Raw genomic sequence first — 19,314 nt, 5'->3', positions numbered from 1 at the left:
CATTGTGAGGCAAATGACAGTGACTGCCCCATTTATTGTTTTTCAAACATGTAAACATACAAGACGGTGACTTCCAAACAATCACATACAAGACATGGTGTCAACCAATAAAATATAAAATATCATATTTATCTTTATATACTATATACCCAAACAAATGAACATTGCAAGTCTGCAAAAGCCGGAATGCTCAAGAACATCAATATTCTTAAATATATATTATAGATATATAAGGTAGATTTCATACACAGACTCAATATGGACTTAACCATTGTTTGATTCTTCTCTACACAGTCCTTTCCTGGCACATTGCACATAAACCTCAGGAATCTCGTTCATGAAGAATGCAGTTTGATTGTTGGTCATGGATAAATTAACCTCTGCAGCTTACAGTCTTAACCTTACTAGAAGTTATAGATCAGTGCTCTTAGGCCTGGTTTGCACCTGTAAGCAAGTAGATTAACACAACCACTGGCATGATTATGTATTATCTGCACGACTGCATTTAAAATACCAGTATAAAGGAGGTGCTGGTAACTCATCAACACAGCTTCTGTGGTGTCAGCCTGAAAATGAAACCCACAACGTCACAGCTGCAGCTAGAGATGCTCAAAAGTACTGCCCACCAACATATATTGACTTTACATTTGTTCTCCAGTGTGATATTAGTGATTTCTCATCTCAGCTGATAGCATGGCACAAAAAACACACAAGAGGTAAATGAATAATGTCTTTACTGATCTGGCAGTATTTCAAAATACCTTGCAAAACCAAAATTCAATTAATACAACAGATTTGCTTGTGCAGGAACAAAACTCCAAATACCATCAACTTAGTCAATCATTTGAATGTATATTAGAGCTATAAAATACCATGCCCCAAAGCCAGCAAGAGAGCTAAACAGATGACCAAGATAACTTTAAAAAGTTCTTCATTTGTTTGTACTAGGGCAGAAACCCCAGTTAAATGGAGTGCAGGTGCCATGTGAAGCAGCAGGTATGACCCTGAATGTCTCTCAGCTGATAAAACAGCAGCAGGTGGAAGAGATGCTCTGATAAACTCTCATTTAATCTCTGTACAGCTTGTAAGTGTTGCCGAGACACTATAGAACCTCTGCCATTTGCATGCAGCCATGGTAAGCTGTGTGAAAAATGGTTCCATTAGTCTGTATTATTTAAGATGCTGTTGGTGCACATGGTATTTTGTTACCTTGTTGCTCAGAGCCTTCAATGGCATAAATGGCATGTGTCCTTTTGTGTGCTGAATTGAAATGGAGAGGAAACCATGGCCAACTGGCCAGTCGAGCGCACCCAGTGTTCACACTGCTGGATAAACGGGTATCCACATTGGCCAATACCATCTGCAAAGCACTGGCAAATACTAATTCTTTGTTTTTGTCCTTAATTTGCATGGAAGCATCCCTAGCTGCAGCCCAGTGACACATGCAACACATGAGGCATAAATCATTTACTCTTAGTTGTGTTGTGAATTCAGACTCAGACCTCAACAGTCAAAATAAAGGCAGTTTTAGAATGAATACACGCTATGGTCCCCTCGCTGCCTTGTTTGCTACATCCTACTGAGGTAGACAGATGCATACTGCAGTAGTCACCTTGCCAACCCACACTCCCTGATGAGGCAATATTTATCTACACTAAACAAGCAGCAGAAACCTTTGTAGTGCACATTAGCCTAAAATAATAAGTACATACTGTTGCAGCTCTGTAATACCCATATTTCTACACAATACATTTGCCATATTGTGCATAGTCATTCTTTTAGACTTAATAAGTGTCTAATGAAAATCAGTTCATTAGAGCTGAAAAGGCTGCAAAAATATTCCAGACTCTTGCACGCATCCATGCTTCATAACAGACAAATTGGTCACCTTTCATGTTGCCTTACCAGCTGTAACACTTGTTAATTATATCTTAAGTCAATACAATTCCGAAACACTGAGTATACTTACAATGTTTCTTTGTGGTTGTATTTCAAGGAATAACCAACAGCAGTTTCGAGGCACTCCACCAGGGAGCCTGCTGAGAGGAAGTCCAGCTCCACCTCTATGAATTTTATGTAAATAGCAAAACGATGAGATGAGTCTTCACCTCCCTCACCATCCTGACTTGTAACGTCAACGCGGCAGTTCTCCTGCAGTAAACGGGTCACAGCGGAGGGTTCACCATGGACATAGTGTTTGGCTGAACCCTGAAAGTGCTGAAAGAGACACTGCTGGATGGTCCTATCCTCAGCTATGCCTAAGTAGCAGTAAGTGACTTTAACCCCAGTTCTGTCACATTTCCCTGCACCCTCTCCATCGGCCTGTGCCCCGTTCTCTGACTCACACTGAGGTAAGCTATGGTCTTCGCTATCACCTTGGGAAGAGGTCTGAGTGGTGTCATGAGAGGATGACACTGCCTCATAGCCAATAGCATAGAGTCCATACGCCTTGGGGATGTCCCCAGGAAGGAGGTAGTGAAATGTGCCTTTGCTGCAGCCTGCTACCCTGGACTGCGATACAGGGATCCAGTCCACCTCCATGTGCAGCTCCAGGCAGCGGGCCTCACTGATGGTTATGTCCAGGAACTTGTAATAGACATTCTTCCAGTTCATCTTCTGAACTTTGGTCATGATGATGCGGCCCTCTGGCCTCTCTGGGTTGAAGTACTCACGAAGCCTCTTGCCCAGTGGCACCTGTGAGCTGATTTCAGCATAGTGGTAACGCACGTCCTCACGCCAGCGAGTGTTGTAGCCCACGCCAAAGATGGCCAGTTTGTTGGAGAGGTGCAGCCTTGAGAACTCAGTCCACGTCTGAAAGTGCTCCCATTTCAGCTGCACTGACTCAAGGATGCGCATCACAGTCTGCATCATGTCCCTTTTTCTGCAGAGAACCCAAGATAAATAATAATGGCAAACTAATACAACGTTTTCCGTGTTAGACAGTGCTGTACAAACAGTGACCTGTCAGCTAAAATAAGTAAGCAGCACATTGTTAGCCTTATAACATTTCTGTTACCTCTACCCAAATAAATGGTTTTCATTTTTGTTTGGTCAGCCACCAGATGGTTGTACGAGCTCAGCTCAGGAATAGCAGCTGAAGTTAATATTTGTGGATCTATATCACTACAGATGATAAACCCATATCAGTGAAAATAAAAAAATGAACCACCAAATGATATCTGAATAGTGGCTAAAGAACAATTTTAAAATAAAAGAGCATCAAGAAGCGACGTGGAGATTCCTTAAAGCCCCCATGTTCAGGATTTGAAAAGTTCTGGCTTTGGCGACCCCCAGTGGTAGTATTGAAAAAGACACTCTGGCAGAAAGCAATGCACATGCACAGTGTTGACTTACTGGGTTTGTTCTGACAGCTCTGCCTGAATCTGCAAAGCTCTGTTTTTAGGCACCTGGATTTCTTCTAGAGAGAAAACAAACACACACATTTGTTCAGAGCCATTATTTCTGTCTTTTCTTGCTATCTTTCCTCTGCTTGCCAACACACTCACCAGTCTCCATGTCTCCCTCCTGGAAGGCTGAGTCCAGCACCTGGTTACACCAGTCCTCCTGGGAGAAGTCTTCCAGGGTGCTGCCATCAGACTCCATCTCCTGATACAGCCCACTGCTGTTGATGAGCACCGGGGCACAGCTCTGGGAGTCCCAGCCTCCCTGACCAAACACCTTCTCCAGCTGCTCAATAGTGTAGCTGCTCTTCCTTTTGCCGATGCCATGCTCCTTCACACGGCTGTAGCAGCGCCGCAGTGTCTGTATGTGATGGGAGGATAAATAAATGATTTACTTAGCTGATGTTCCACAACTGTCAACTTTCTTGGGACACTTTTAGTTGATGGTGACTAGATGTGTCACTAAGAGGAGAGATGTCACTTTACACTTAAATAGGAACATAAGGTCTAGGAAGTCTAAAGAGGAGAGGCATTTATTTTTCCTGCCTCTGGACTGCACCAATCGGATCCACTGGCTCAGTATCGGCCCAGAGACTGATCTTATTACAGTTTTTCTCCATCGGTTTGGCTCATTTCTTGAAACAGAACTTACATTCTCAAAATAACATGGACAAACCTCCAAACCACTGAGCAATTGTTCACAACAGAATTGAATTTCTCATTCATTTCATCAAATTGCAATTGTCTTAGTACATGTCTCAACGTCTCAGTGTACCTTTGCAAATGATTGAGTACAGGTAGCTTACAGTTAGCTCAGTTAGTCTACATTCAGCACAATTTCCAAGTGAATAGATTGTTGATCTAAACTGATTGTTGATTCTCAGTGGTTGTTAATGGTTGTTTTCACCAAAACATGTCAGCATCATTTCATTGTGTAAGTCATCACATGCAAAATAGTCTGTTCAAATGTCAAAATTATTCAAGAACATAATACCATGAATACCATCTATGAATCTCATGGAACATTTGAGAAATTGATTACAGTAATTGACAGTCAGATGAAACTAGAACTTGACTAACGAAGGAGGAGTTTCACACATTTCAGATGACCAATCAAACAGTATGTTTAGTTAACTGACAGGTGCCGTCCATGTTTGTGAATGCTGCCAAACATGTATATACTGTATAGAGCTTGACCAGGACCAGTACAATCTCCTTCAATCAGTGTAGGGGATTGTTCAATATACACTCTGTTTCTTCCCTTGTTGCATTGCAAGGGAGAATATATGCTGTGATGTGGACGAGAATCTGTGGCCAGACAGACAGCAGCATGGCCAGGAGGACGAGGACAGTGACCAGGAGAGAGAGGACGAGGACAGTGACCAGGAGAGAGAGGATGAGGACAGTGACCAGTGAATTAGTTGTGAAACTCCAGCTTTATTTACAGCACTGTAGGCTGCATATAATTTTCCTTGTTTTTAGTTTATGTGATTATTTTACAGTATATTATGCTGTATACATTTCCTTTTTACTCTGATGTATAGAAGTTACTTTATGTGTGTGAATAATAATGGTTACAATATCAGCAGTATTGGCAGTATGTGTGCAATGTGTGATGTCAAACCTTGGAAACATTACAAGGACTAAATGAACATGAAATATTATTGTACTTAGTTTAACAAAGCTCACTAAAAGAGAGTGGACTGAAACAAGGACCAACTCTAAAGATCAAATTTTAAGATATAAAAATCCTTTCCCGTGTGAGCTCATTCAACACAACACACTAATAATTTAACAATCAAACACATAACAACAAAGCACAATAAATAAAAATGATGAGCTAAAAACAATATACCATAAGAGAGGATTGCAATTCAAAAGTCAAATTAACCAAAACACAAAATGTACCTTAAAGTGCTCGAGGTTTACCATTCAACAGCAGAATAGCCTCAAAGAATGAACTTCTTTTAAAGCACTCAGATTTGGAACAGAGCTGTCTGAACCTCCTCCCAGAGGGCATTTCCTCAAAGAGAAGAGCTGCTGGGTGAGAATCATCTCTAACAAGATTCAGAGCCTTTTGGCGAAGCCAACCTTGATAAACTGAAGAGAAGGATGGCAGGAAGAGGCCAGTCATTTTAGATGTGCTCTTGAGGATCTTCTCCAATGCGCTTGTTCATTTGTTTCAGCAGCAGCCAGACCATCAAACCAAACTGTGATAGAGAGGGTTAGAACACTTTCTACAACAGAAGTGGAAAACTGGACCATAGCTTTCCTTGAAACGCCAAATTTCCACAGCTATGACAAGAAGTATAATCTCTGATCAGCAGTTTTATAAATTTGGGAATGTTACTTTCTCATTTAATGCTTGTAGAGGTTATAATCCCAATAAACTTAAACTCGTTCACATTTTCCACTGGATTTGATTTAAAGAGTTCTTTTCCCACCCTGAACTCTATGATCTTTATAGTTTTTTCTAATATGTCTACTATGTTTTTGACAAATTAAATTAACTACTCTCTCACTGAAAAATCCAGATTCTATGAGTGGATGAATGTGAAAACAGTATCCCAGCATCAAACTTTGCACATGCATCATTCTACACAATAAAGGTCCAACATCACAGTTAAGGCACATGAAAGGCAAGGCAAATGATATTTTTGAATGAATTGGACTCTGCTGTCGTGGGACGCGCAGGGAGACAGCAGTGGAGCATCGGCTCTAATCACAGCACCTCAGTGCTCCTTGTCACATCTGTATCAGTCAACATTATTCAGAATTATTCAGAAGTTCTATTTTTCAGTTAGAGCCTCATGTTAGCGTGCATAATAATGAGCTCCATGCAGCCAAGAAACATGACTTTGGGAAAGGTATGAGTATCAGCAGGTACCCTGAGTGTCTGCATCACAATCGCTAGTGTTTCACTGTACACTGAAGGATTGTGTCTGGAGTGCTGAATATGTTTGATTAACAACTGATGTTCTGCTGGACATAATGATATTTTTTTTTTTAATCATTTTTCTGCAACTTTTTGGACCTCAAATGTTGAAGAACATGCCATTTATAATGGAGATGTTGAAAAGGACATTATCTCGGGTAAGTTGACATCTAATGCAATGGTGTCACATGAAGACATGTCACATTAATATGGAGTATTGACAGAACCTATGCTGTCCTTTCTGATGAGAAATGCAAAGAACATTACCAATGACTTAATCTGTCTAAGACATGCATGGTGACTGAATGAGTGAACGATCAAAGGTTTTCACTCAAACACAGCCAACAATTTCTGGATCTTGGAGCGAGCAATGTATAAATGAAAACTATGACATTTATTTAGGGTGTGCCAACAAACTTCCTGTACAAAGCCCACAGACGGACACTTGGCTCTCTCACTGTGAGCTGTTAGCTAACGTTATCGGTGTGTTGGAACTTAATGTCAACAACTAATGTGACTCGACTCATTTCATTTCAGTTCACCTCTCCTTGTCCTATATGTCTGACGTTATAACCCAAGTTACAATCCTAGCCCCATCCGCTGACTGACGGCGACTGTTAGCTCAGGAGGAGGTCCTCCTGGTGGAGCATGAACATGTACAGCCATCGCTGTGTCCTCATAACCTTATTTACCTTCATCCTCTCTCTGCACTGGGACGGGGTCCTCTCATATCCCAGCTCCGACAAGGCTCTGGACACCCGCTCGTACATGGCAGGACCGGGGGCCTTACCGGAGAACACGGTGCCTGCGACCTCCAGCTGCTGCATCCTCGCCTCTGTCAGCCTCTCGTTGCCCCACACCGCGATGAGGGCGTTTGTCTCGGACGGGGTCCACGACATCCCTCGACAAGCCGTGAAGCTGTTGGAGGAGGATGAGGCCGCCGTCCGGCCCGCCGTCCCTGAGCCCACGTTCAAAGGCGAGAAGCGGTTAGGTGTCGAGGGATTGGAGTGATATTGATTACTGTCACTCAAATCCTCCGACTCAGGGGATGGCACTTCGGTTTTCGGTATCTTTAACGCCGTCGATATCTCTGGAGAACGCTCCGCGTTACTGGACGCCGCCATGTTGCCTCTGTTGCTAAGGGGAGGGGGAGGGAAGGTTACGTGCGGGGCTTTACGCTGGAAGGCATCGAGAAAAACACGGCGTGGATTCTAAGAGAGCCGCAAAGGTGGATCGTAAAAGAGTTTGACTTTCAGGTAAACAAACAAACAAACAAACAAACAAACAAACAAACAAACAAACAAACAAGTGTCTCTCCCGCCCTCAGAGACGGAGTTATTGATGTGGAACCGCATCACCAGAATTCTGTAAAATTCCATTCAAATCTCCCTCTTTGAGAGCTAATTAACATTCTTGATAGGCTTTTATTTTGTGATCTATTGAGATCTCAGAACATTATCTATGAACGCTATTTGATCTTAAGTAAACTCACCTCCAATGTATTTACATATACTACATATTAGTATTAGTTATGTTATATAATATAAATAGTAATTAAACAGAACTATCCAGTATATCTAAACACTTTTCACATTTATGCGTAGGGTTTCCTCTACATAAACATAGTTTGATAGTAATCGAATGCAGCTACACAATTTTTTTTTACAGACTATTCCCATTAGTGCATGGGGTTTTAAATGCACAAAAAGCAGAAGGTCTATGTTTAGATACCTTTGCATCAACTACTTTTACACTGAATAACTGCACACATGTTTCTGCTGCTATTTTACAGATGTGCCCAGTCCATTCACTGCAGATCACCATCTGACATGTATGAGATTTCATCATGTATGATAACCATAATGTGTCATAAAATGGCATTTTTTACTGCTTGCTTTACAAAGTAATTCACTATTTGGTGTTATCAGTACAGTTTCCACAATTAAAAAAAACAATAAACAACCATATCAATTTATTATAATATAGGTCTAAAGCTGAACTATGCAATAAGAGCTCAGATTACTTTTCTAATATGTTTCATTCAAATTTTGCACTCTGCATCAGTACAATGTCCTGTATGTTACATTATAGCAAAACTAAGTCAGTTTAGGAAGTCATACTTGTTATTACTATAAAGTGTTAAAACACAAATTTGTGATGTCATCTGATATAATGTCTGAAGCTTTTCCAAAGGAATTGAGAAAGATATTACAGATGAATCTGAGGGATGTTCTGAGAAAGTGGGAAAAACTTCTGTTCCAGAAATGAAACGCTACCATAGAATCTGTATCTGGGTGTTATCTGTATTTATCTATGTTTTGTTTTGTTTTGTTTTGTTTTTTTCCAAAAGAGTTTCATCGTTTCAAGAGTTCATCGTCTATGAAGCAATTCAGCTTTATACCTGGTATCACAAGTCTCAGTCTTTATCTATTTTTGGCTTTGGACTCAAGCAAACATGAGAAAAGTTGCCATAATGGCAAAACATGTCACGAAAACAGCACCTGTTATTTAAATCGTTTGTCTCTACAACTAGTGATATGTATGGTTACTGTTTTATTAGTAACAATACTACTTTTCATAACACTTATCGATACCATTACTTTGCAATACTCTTTTGAGTGCAGACTCTTTTGAGTAAAATGAAATAGATTGTGTTGTCAGACAAAATGTGATGATGAGACTGACTGGTGTGGATCCCATAAACATCTGGTAGGTGTTGATACTTGGGAAATTTCTGTTACTGTTGGCCTTCATTAACTTGGATTAATGGGATTATGACAGCAATATAGTGTGTGTGCCCCAAGTGCGTTTTTCTTTCCAACTTCCTTCCTACAAATATAGGCTACTTTGGTTATGCTAGGTTACACTAGTGACATAGTATACTATACTGTATATGACAGTATGTTCTTTCATCTCTAAGCATTTTGTCATTTCTCCTTTAGGCATCAGTTATCCTCTCTGCTTGTCTTCATCAGTCCTCATTCCTTGATTTATGCATTCTTTAGTCAGCTTTTTGACAATTTCAGTTGAATTTGTCTGTGTGGGTTTGACCGGAGTCTGTCTCCCTGAGAAGAATATATCCAACCAGTGGATTTTTCTTGGAATTGGAATTTTTGCAGCCATTTTAAAACAAATTCATGTGTAATTTTTTTTTTTTTTTTTTGCACAATTTTACTTGACAGATATCCAAACGTTTGTGAACATTCCAAAAACAAGAACTATGTCATTGTGCCAAAACTGTTCTTGTGAAAGAGGCACTTAGGTCTCAGAGGAAATTGTAAACTCCTTGCATGTTGGTTCATTATATGAGTTAATTCCAAATTGCATTATTTTATCAATTTATAGAATCTGAATATTGTTATTACGATAAATATACTTCCATCCATCCATTATCTATACCGCCTATCCCTTTCGGGGTTGCGGGGGGCTGGAGCCTATCCCAGCTACAATGGGCGAGAGGCGGGGTACACCCTGAACCGGTCGCCAGCCGATTGCGGGGCCACATACAAAGACAAACAAACATTCACACTCACACGTACGGACAATTTAGAGTCATCAATTAACCTAATGAGCATGTTTTTGGTCTGTGGGAGGAAGCTGGAGTACCTGGAGAGAACCCACGCATGCACGGGAAGAACATGCAAAAATCACACAGAAAGGCCCCACCTGACCCGGGGATCGAACCGGCAACCTTCTTGCTGTGAGGCACGCGCACTACCTGCTGCTCCACCGTGCAGCCCAGAAACATACTTACTTATTACAATTATCACAGTAATGTATTTTTTCACTAATGCAAAATGGAGGAAGTTATTTTTTTTTTATTTCCATCAACCCCTTCAAATGCAATACTCCAAAATGCACATAAAAATACAGTACATTGGTGAAAACATGGCTAATGGCTCAGTTCCATTCAACTGTGCCAGTAGGCCATGATAGTCAGTCTGTAGTTTATATTGAGCAGTAAACTGAGGTTTTGGAGAGTTAGACCCAAAATACACGGGGCACTGACATGGCGCCATGTCTGCCACAGCATGCCTGCAGCAAAGCATGTCCATTATAATCAACTGAAGCTGCTACACTGACCCTGCAACCCAGTTGATCTGGCACTGTGGATGTGGCAGAGCTAAATCTTGATTACAGAATAGGATGCAGCCGCAGAGGCTCTGCTCCGGCTCTGGCACACCTGTCTCCACTCGGGCAATCACATATCACACAAACACAGAGAGAGAGCTCCAAGGAAGAAAGGTTATTGCCTATTATTGGACTTTTCTGAAAACGACGGATACATTGAAACTTTACATTTCTTTACATCTCAGGTTTAGATTTTATGTTGTGACAACACTGTGGTTTAAATCTGGTTAATTTTAGGCACAACATCATGTTGTGCCTAAAATAGTTTTAGTCACCACAAACGCAGTTTGAAAATAACCTGACGACTCCTTAAAAATACTAGATTCTGTCATCACAAACACAGCTCAAACAATAGTCTGCTGCTCGACAGTCACTTTGCTGCACCGTCATGCTCCCACCATTTCCTCCTCCAGATGAGAAAAACTGAGCTCATATACATAAACCAGTAATATAAATTACATCACTTTGATACCACCTGTAGATGTGATAGATATGAAATGTACAAAGTTAATGTGTCTGTGGTGTGTAGAAATGTACAATGCCAATATTTTATTCTGGTGACTGAGCTGGATTACAGAAGCCATGTGCACTTGCGTGAACAATGTGTCATTAAAATGGTTTTTGGTTGAGGTTTGGTCATTTCCTATTTGTGTTGAAAGAGTTGCTGTTTTTGAAACAGCCTACTACACTAGCAGTATGTACTGATTTGGCTAGAGTGTAGCATGTAGTATACAGTATGCAAACAATCATCTGCAGTTCTTGCCTGATTGTTTTGTTTGTCTGGATTCAGCTTTGGTTATTAAAGCTTGCTTTAGGCAGGTTCAGGCAGGACACTTCTTGCCTGCTCACTCCTCACTTGTGTCTCCTGCCAAAGTATATTCAAAATAATTTAGTACAACTATGTACAATTAATTTCATCGTTGTATTTGAGTTGAAATGTGTCTCAAACAGCACATTAGCACAAATATACAATTGTAAATATGTTATTGATAACATATTTATACAATAGTACTTTATTGTTACAGCATAGTAATACTAGGTGTTTGTGTTGTTATTAGCTTTAGCCTACAGGTTCTACTCTAATTACCAAGGAACAAATAGTATATCTCTGTGTTCATTGTTGAAATGGACCAGGTCAGTTTTTGTTCATGCTGAAAAGTACAGGGACATAATGCTAATTGCCTTCTCTCTGCTTCTCTCAGCCTCCTCATCTTGTCCCATGTATCTCAATTCTCAAAGCTGAGCTTTGATGAGTCTTTTTTATTTTCTTCTGTTTCAGTGAAGAAAGTAAAAGCAGGGTCCATACGTATTTACTCTATATGTAAATGTCACTGGCCTCTGCAAGGAAACCTTGCAGTCAAAATAAAAATATATAGGGGTGCATGAATTTTAACCCTTTACACAAACTAAATTGAAAGACAAACATTTCAACCTGAAACATTATCAGTCTACCATCAGATGGATGGAATTAACATTAGCTGGCTCGCTAGCCAGTTAATTTACTGAAGTGAAACTAAATATTATAGCATCATGATGGACAGATGTGACGCAGGACAGTTGCACAGGAGCTATTCTTCAAATGATGTCTGGGGATGAATGGCACTGAACTACAAACAGTCCACTTGTAATATTCTCGAGTTAACTGGTTCACACTTCAGATGGATTCAGTTGTCTGTTGATTACCCCAAGTTGTTGACATAATCAAAGAACCACTGAGTTGAGGAAAGCTTTTATAGTAACAACAGGATTGCCACTGCAACAGGGGGCTCTACTCATTTCTCTATTTTGTGCCTCCTTGTCTCTTGCAGCCTCCTGCCTGTGACCCAGAAATAGAGTTCAGTGCACCACCTTGAAATTTGGTGAGACAATTAATTGATTTATTTATTTCAATCTCACTACTCACTTCAAAATGCACTAATGCAACCAAAACACATCTCAGAATCAATTCTTGTACCAGAACACTGGCGATATTCATCTCTCAACAGCATCACTTGTCATTCAGAACACAATGACCTAACAAACAGTTGCTGTACCATTCTAATGTGCATCACTACTGCTTTTGATGTATCTTTTTATTTATTTATGTATTTATTTATTATGAACGAAGATTCTATTACAACAAATTCTATCACAATTGTGCCCCCTCACAGTATATGTCACAAAAATGAATCCGAAGCATTTCCGATTCATTTTATGCCTCAGTAGGCTTTGTTTGTCATTTTTGCAGAGTGATTCCAAGTGCACAGAATGAAGCTACAGATAGTTCATCACACCATTTGCGCTCTCTTGCAGTACACATACAAAAGAATTATGTTGATGCCTGATCCATCCAATCATCTATAGATATGTCCAAACATCCATCATTCATTGCACCCAAAAGGGACATCTGATCATGTGGCTGCTGATCATAAACCTTCCACCTCCGTGAGGCCTCCTCTATGGGATGGAGATATTGAGAGTAAGGTGGGCAGAAAAGAGACACCATCCTGAGATCGGCTGTAACTCTGTGACTGCAAGGCAACGGTGAAATGCTACATCATCCCATACAACTAGAAAACGTTTCCCTCACCTGGTGCAAGTGACCTATCAGATACATGCATTTGATATTATTGTCCATATGGGAGAATTCTTGGCCTTTGTATTATTCGTATTTGAAAGATGGCAACTGACAACAAATGCCACTCAACAATCTATAATACTGAATGTGTATGTATGTGTGTGTGTGTGTGTGTGTGTGTGTGTGTGTGTGTGTGTGTGTGTGTGTGTGTGTGTGTGTGTGTGTGTGTGTGTGTGTGTATTTCCTACATCAGCAATACTGAGCCTCAAAAGCGGCCTTTGTTCAATTGTCATACATAACTCAGTATATTTAAACCATTAAAGTAAATTATATCACAGCACATAAAATTAATGAATCCAGAAAGCCTTAGAACAGATATCCACTTCATCTCTGTTGTCCACTGTCATCACTGGGCAGTGAATGAGATCATTTATTGGATTCTGAGTATATAATTGGTCATTTGATGGCCCGATTGATGGATTGTGTCATTTTTTACTTCACATTTTCCATGAAAATGTTTGATTGGCTTCCCTCAGGGACTATAAGTCATTTCAGCCTGCTCTACCATCTGTTCGGTGTTTGGTCGTGTGTGTGTGTGTGTGTGTGTGTGTGTGTGTGTGTGTGTGTGTGTGTGTGTGTGTGTGTGTGTGTGTGTGGTCAGTGAGGTCCTGACCTGGCCAAAAGAACAGTAACATCCTTTTTAGATGAGGCCTACACACTAGCTGTCCAAATAAGGTCAACGACAGGAAACACCAGACAGTCTAACCTTTACATGTCAAAACTGCAGCTGTCAGTGAGCTGTCATATCTGCTGTCAGGAAGAGATTAAATGTGCCTGAAATACCTTTTTCTTGTCACCAAGACTTGAAATGAATGTATCCCACTAACAAGTATTGTGTGTGTCAAAGCCTCATATATCTTCCTCTGCAATTGAGCTCCATTGTTGTCCACATACTTTTAATAACACATCAACACATCAGTGAGCCACATTGTTGCACTTGCTGACATGTTTTGGCATTACCATGAACACTCACTTGATTATTTTAACTCACAGCCACACACACCATCCTGCTACTCTAGCTATTCACTTGAGTACCAAATGTGTTTTAATCCGTAGCTGAAAATAGTATATTTCCTACTTTTTGAGAGATGTTTGCTAAAAAGCAACTAGTCAGTAAGATTTACAATATTTATTATTATTATTGTTAGTTTTCATCAACATATAATCACCTGGAAATAACAATTGTTATGTTTTCGTTGCCACAGAATGAGCTCTAAATATCTACAGAGGGAGCAAGTCCTGTTGTTGTCTTTGCTTCTCAGCCGAATAAGCAGTGAATCGGTGTATGATGTACTGTGGACTGCTTATAACTTGTCGGATCACTTATGTGGCTGCTCGGCGCACTGTCAAGTTGTGTTCCTCACTGAAGTCATGAAAAATTGTTTTCCTGTTAAAACTTAATTTCATCCAAATGCTCAGATGCATAATCACGTCCTTACGGTGGCTTATTGGTCCACAGTAACTTCATGCTTATATTAGTTGAGACCACTGTGGGAAATGCTGAAGATGTTAGAAAAGTGTGCCTTGCCTGGATTTTCTACTGGCACATTCAAAATCAGAAAGGTCAAGTCTTCTGTGGCATCATTTGTATTTTAATATTCCTAAAAGCACATCTGAACAAAATAGTGAGGATCTCTCTTAATCTATGTACCATCAAGAGACAGCCATTATATGCTGGGGACATGTACAGACATAATTTAAAGTTAATGAGATGGGACTTTATTTGCACATGTTCAGCACATTGGTTTCACCTTTCACTACCACCAGCTCTGCTGACGCCTTATGAATTTGAAGTCTGAGAATTGCTTTTTTAGTAATTAGAGAATGATTGTGCTTGCAATCCTGGGCTTATCGTCAGAGGGATGATTTGCTTTTCCAAACTGTAAATGATTGCTAAGAGATTGGATGTGACAGAGATGGAGAGAGGCTATCAATGTGAATATCACAAATTTGTGTTTTCTCTTGGTGGAGTGTGTGCTTAATTGTTTGTGTTGCTTAATTTCATATGGTAAGAATGTTTTTGGTTCTTTGAAACCGCCCATTTGAATTTGCAATTTTCCTCACAAGTGCAATGTCATTGACCCGTGACAGGATGGCTTCATTTGTCATAAAATAACAGCTATTGAGTAGCAGAAAAAAAAAAAAAAAAAAAAAAAATTTCCTTTTTCATAAGGTGGAATCTATGGTTAAGAGAAGGACTAAAAATCAACTTTTGTATTGCTGAAGGCAAAAAGAATGATTTTCCCCTTCAGTCGGGTGATTTATTTTGGTCTCCATGCTCATCTTTGATTGGGCCACATCTGTTACCCATGAGCCCTAGTATTAATGACAGTGCCAGGGATGCCCTGAAGTGTTTTCATTGAAGCGTATCTGAGTGCAGTTCTGTTGAGTTTGAGGAGGTAAAAGTCATTTGACAATCACATTCAAATAACATTTGATACAGCTGTCTATTCTCATATATACTCAAAAGACTTAATGTGGAGTGATTTCTACACTGCAGCTGACCAAAACTAATTTTGCTCATTTTTCAGGTAGGTTTTTTTTTCTCTGCCTTTTTTCTTTTCAGTGTATCTTTGTACATTTAAGACTAAATTATTAAATGTTCTCACTCAACAAATAGCTTCAGGAAAGCTTGGACTGTTTTTAACGTGTTGCGTCAGGCACACTGATTGTATAATGGCTCCTGTTCCTTGAATGCAATGTGCAATAGAAATTAGTATTGGAAATGACTTACTTACTAATTGTTGGCAAAGTGGATAGGTGCTGTTTGGCTTATTGATTAACTGATCAATTGATTGATCAACTCAACTGAACTTCCCAACATTTGTCTGTAAGCTTTCTTGGTCTTGCAGCCCAAGTGCTCTTGTATGACCACATTAAAAATTCATCAACATTAAAATGGTGCTAATGCATATTCAGACTTCATCAGATTTTAGAGTTCTTCCTTCGCTGTTTTTCATGAAGTTTCTGAGAATGAGCCATCAGTTTCAGAGAAGGCTTTTCACATCCTCCATCAAATTCGATGTCATCTCATTCCCATCATCACAGTGCTCCGATTGGATCATTACCAGTAAGGTGTGAAATGACCATTACATGGGCTCCTTCCTTGATACTGATTGCAGTAGACATGTCATCTTAAGTACACCAAGCTGGAAAAGAGCAGTCACTGGAAATCACTGTCTCTGCCTTCTACCTTTCCAGCAGGGAGGGAGAAACCACCCCAAAGTCTATCTCCCAAAGAAAGAAAGCAGTTAAAGTAGTTTAGCCCTTTGTGTTTTTGGACTTCTCTCATTTGCTGTCAGGTGTAACTATACTATCACAGAAGATGAAGAAAACCAGCTCGTTTTTTACTCGATCAGTGTACCCTGGTGGCCTAGAGCTTCAGCCCACTGAACTGCAACATCCCCAGTTGGAGTAGCAGGAATAGAGTAACAGGCTAAGGACCTTTATTGTATCATTATTGAGTGTCCTCTGTTGTGGATCTGGCTGTGTCCGACCACTACTGTGTGTTTTTTAACATCACCAGTTTTAATCAGCGGGAGGCACCAGTGAGAACAGTGAGGAAACGCTACCTAACTCCTAAAGTGGCTGCAAATTTTATCCAGATTTTACAGAGCACTCCTGCAGAGATTTTACCAGCACCCTGTGATTTTATTGTTGACAATTTTAACAGCAATCTGAAGTCAACGCTGGACTCAGTGGCTCCTCTTTTAACAAAAACAATTCAGAAAAAACCTATACCTCCAAGGAGAAATGACAAAATTGAAAAGAAACTGCAGGAGTGCTGAGAGTCCACACAGTCCACTATGAAGTTTTACGTCAACACCTCAAAACTTACAATATTAAACAGGCAAGAATTTCTCAGTTCAAAAAACTAATCTCTGACCACAAAAATAATCCCAAATTTCTCTTCTCCACAACTGATCTTTTAATAAACAGTAATTTTAACAGATCTCATAAGACAATAACAAATACTCTGTGTGAAGACTTTGCAGACCACTTCAGGCACAAAATTGATAACATCAGATCCAGTCTTTTATCTCAACAGGTTTTAACTACCAATACGTCTGGTTTTGCCCTGGTTGATGCAAGGACACTTGGTTGAGTTTTCTCCCAGGTAAAACCCTACAACCTGCATTTTAGATCCAATTGAAACACAGTACCAAGACAGCCCTATTAAAGATTTTAAATGATCAGGTGCAACTTAGATAAACACAAGCTCACAGTCTTGGTACTACTGGATCTAACTGCCGCCTTCGATACAGTAGACCATCACATTTTATTAAACAGACTGAGGCACCTGGTCCTCAGGTGCCTCAGTCTGTTTAATAAAATGTGATAGTCTCACTGACTGATACTTCTTTGTAAGTTGGGATGCATGTTCCTCAGGAACCCATGAGATCAAGTGTGGGGTTCCCCAGGGGTCAATTTTAGGTCCAACTCTTTTTAATCTTTACATGCTACCCCTCGGGGACGTCATCAGGAGGCACGGCATCAGCTTCCATAGTTACGCTGATGATACGCAACTGTACATTGACGTGTCTCCTGGTGACACAGGGCCAATTGATGCCCTTTTTAACTGCATTTTAGACATCAAGTCATGGATGGCAGGAAATTTCCTTCAGCTCAACCAGGACAAAACAGAGGTCTTAGTCATTGGTCCTGGAGGCCAGAGAGAGAAACTTCGACCAAAACTACAAGATCTTAAACCATCACATTCTTTAAAAAATCTGGGTGTGATTTTTGACACTGAGATTACTTTTATTCCACACATCAAAAAACATAACAAAGATAGGTTTTTACCATCTTAAGAATATAGCCAGGGTCCACCCGTTTCTCTCTCAGGCCAGCACGGAGGTGCTGATGCATGCTTTTATCTCTTGTCGCTTAGATTACTGTGATGCCCTGCTCTGTGGTCTTCCCAAAAAGAGTATCTACAATCTTCAATTACTACAGAATTCAACCGCACGCGTGCTGATGAGGACCAGAGGGTGGGAGCACATTACACCAGTTTTAAAATCGCTGCATTGGCTCCCCGTGCATTTCAGGATAGATTTTAAGGTTAATTTATTAGTTTTTAAATGTCTTAATGTCTCGGCCTTTTTATTTATCTGACCTGCTTTTACCCTGTCAACCCTTGCTCGCGGACCCTGAGGTCCTCTGGCACTGGCCTAAAACTAAAACACACGGGGAGGCGGCTTTTAGTTATTATGGCCCCCGATTGTGGAACAGCCTGCCGGAGAACCTCAGGGCCGCAGAGACTGTTGATGTTTTTAAAAAGAGGCTCAAGACCCACCTTTTTCATCAGGCTTTTAATTGATTTGTTTGATTTATCTCATTCCTTTAATCAGGCTTCTTATCATATTTAATCTTTATTTGTATCTTATATTAGTTGCATGTTTTAACAACATGTTTATTTACTATTTATTTTATTTACTCATTTTATTTCATTCATTGTTTATGTCTTAGTCCCTTGGTTTTTAGCTGCAGTGTTTCCTCATGGGGGCCCCCCACGCTGGGAGCTGCTCTTGGTCTACTGATGGGGGGCGCTGCTGAGGGGACGGCTCTGGCCTGGATGGCCGGAGGCCTCTGCATCCCGCTGTGGGGCCTCCTGTCTGCCTGGTCGGGGTGGTCTCGGGTGGGGCTCCCTAGTCATGGGCCAGGGGCCCTCTCAGTGTAGATGGCCCCATAAGGTGGCTTATTCCTTGCCTTGTCCATATGGGTGCGCGGGTGTGTGTGTGTGTACGTATGTGCGTGTCTGTGAGTCTCTATATGTCTCTATGTATTTATGGGGGCGGGAGGGCTGGGTTTTCTTTTTTGCTGTTTTTAGCCTCTGTGGGGCACTTTGTGTTGCTTTTAAGTATGAAAAGTGTCATATAAATAAAGTTTGATTTGATTTGATCGCTGCCAAAAAATTAACAAATAAATCTTTTGTATCAATTCTTTTGCAAGCTTGATTTGCTTGATACTACATGCCCACCATTCTGCACGGGGCATTTATATATTAGCAAACCAACTGCTAGGGATGCTGATGGGTGTGAAAATTCAGTGACACAGTGAATGGGCAATTTCTCTTTTTTGACACTGCTTTGTAAAAAATCAGTGCGAGGAAAGAAAATGCAACTCGGTATACCTCATCCGTGCACCGGAAAGAATAGCATCTGTCCAGAAAATGTTTTTTCATGCAGCAGCTTTATCAATGGATTGCTATAGAACAGACTCTTGGGTAA

The 19,314-nt window shown here is 40.4% G+C and overlaps 1 protein-coding gene across 2 annotated transcripts; it reads right to left on the bottom strand.

Moving 5' to 3' along the window:
- Positions 1-7,481, bottom strand: msantd2 (Myb/SANT DNA binding domain containing 2). 2 transcript variants are annotated; one of them, XM_070983872.1, is made up of 4 exons: positions 7,029-7,481; positions 3,507-3,762; positions 3,355-3,418; positions 1-2,881 (listed from the first exon to the last, which is right to left on the bottom strand). In XM_070983872.1, the coding sequence occupies exons 1-4, from the start codon at positions 7,458-7,460 to the stop codon at positions 1,966-1,968; spliced, it is 1,668 nt and encodes a 555-aa protein (XP_070839973.1). In that variant the 5' UTR covers positions 7,461-7,481; the 3' UTR covers positions 1-1,965. The 2 variants fall into 2 exon arrangements, with proteins under 2 accessions (XP_070839973.1, XP_070839974.1); XM_070983873.1 differs by having other exon boundaries at positions 7-2,881; positions 3,355-3,415; positions 7,029-7,460.
- Between the last annotated feature and the right edge of the window lie 11,833 nt (positions 7,482-19,314).

The sequence above is a fragment of the Chaetodon trifascialis genome, chromosome 16 (genome assembly GCF_039877785.1).
Source record: "Chaetodon trifascialis isolate fChaTrf1 chromosome 16, fChaTrf1.hap1, whole genome shotgun sequence".
In the NCBI taxonomy this organism is placed as follows: Eukaryota; Metazoa; Chordata; class Actinopteri; order Chaetodontiformes; family Chaetodontidae; genus Chaetodon; species Chaetodon trifascialis.
Note: the sequence above shows the minus strand (reverse complement) of the source record. Positions and strands in the feature narration are given on the sequence as shown.

Excerpts from the sequence above, each read along its gene's own strand:
- msantd2 (XM_070983872.1), bottom strand. The coding sequence starts at position 7,460 with ATGGCGGCGTCCAGTAACGCGGAGCGTTCTCCAGAGATATCGACGGCG. Across the intron at positions 3,763-7,028 it reads AGTGCAGAGAGAGGATGAAG|ACACTGCGGCGCTGCTACAG; the intron begins GTAAATAAGGTT and ends CATCACATACAG. Across the intron at positions 3,419-3,506 it reads GGAGGGAGACATGGAGACTG|AAGAAATCCAGGTGCCTAAA; the intron begins GTGAGTGTGTTG and ends TTTTCTCTCTAG.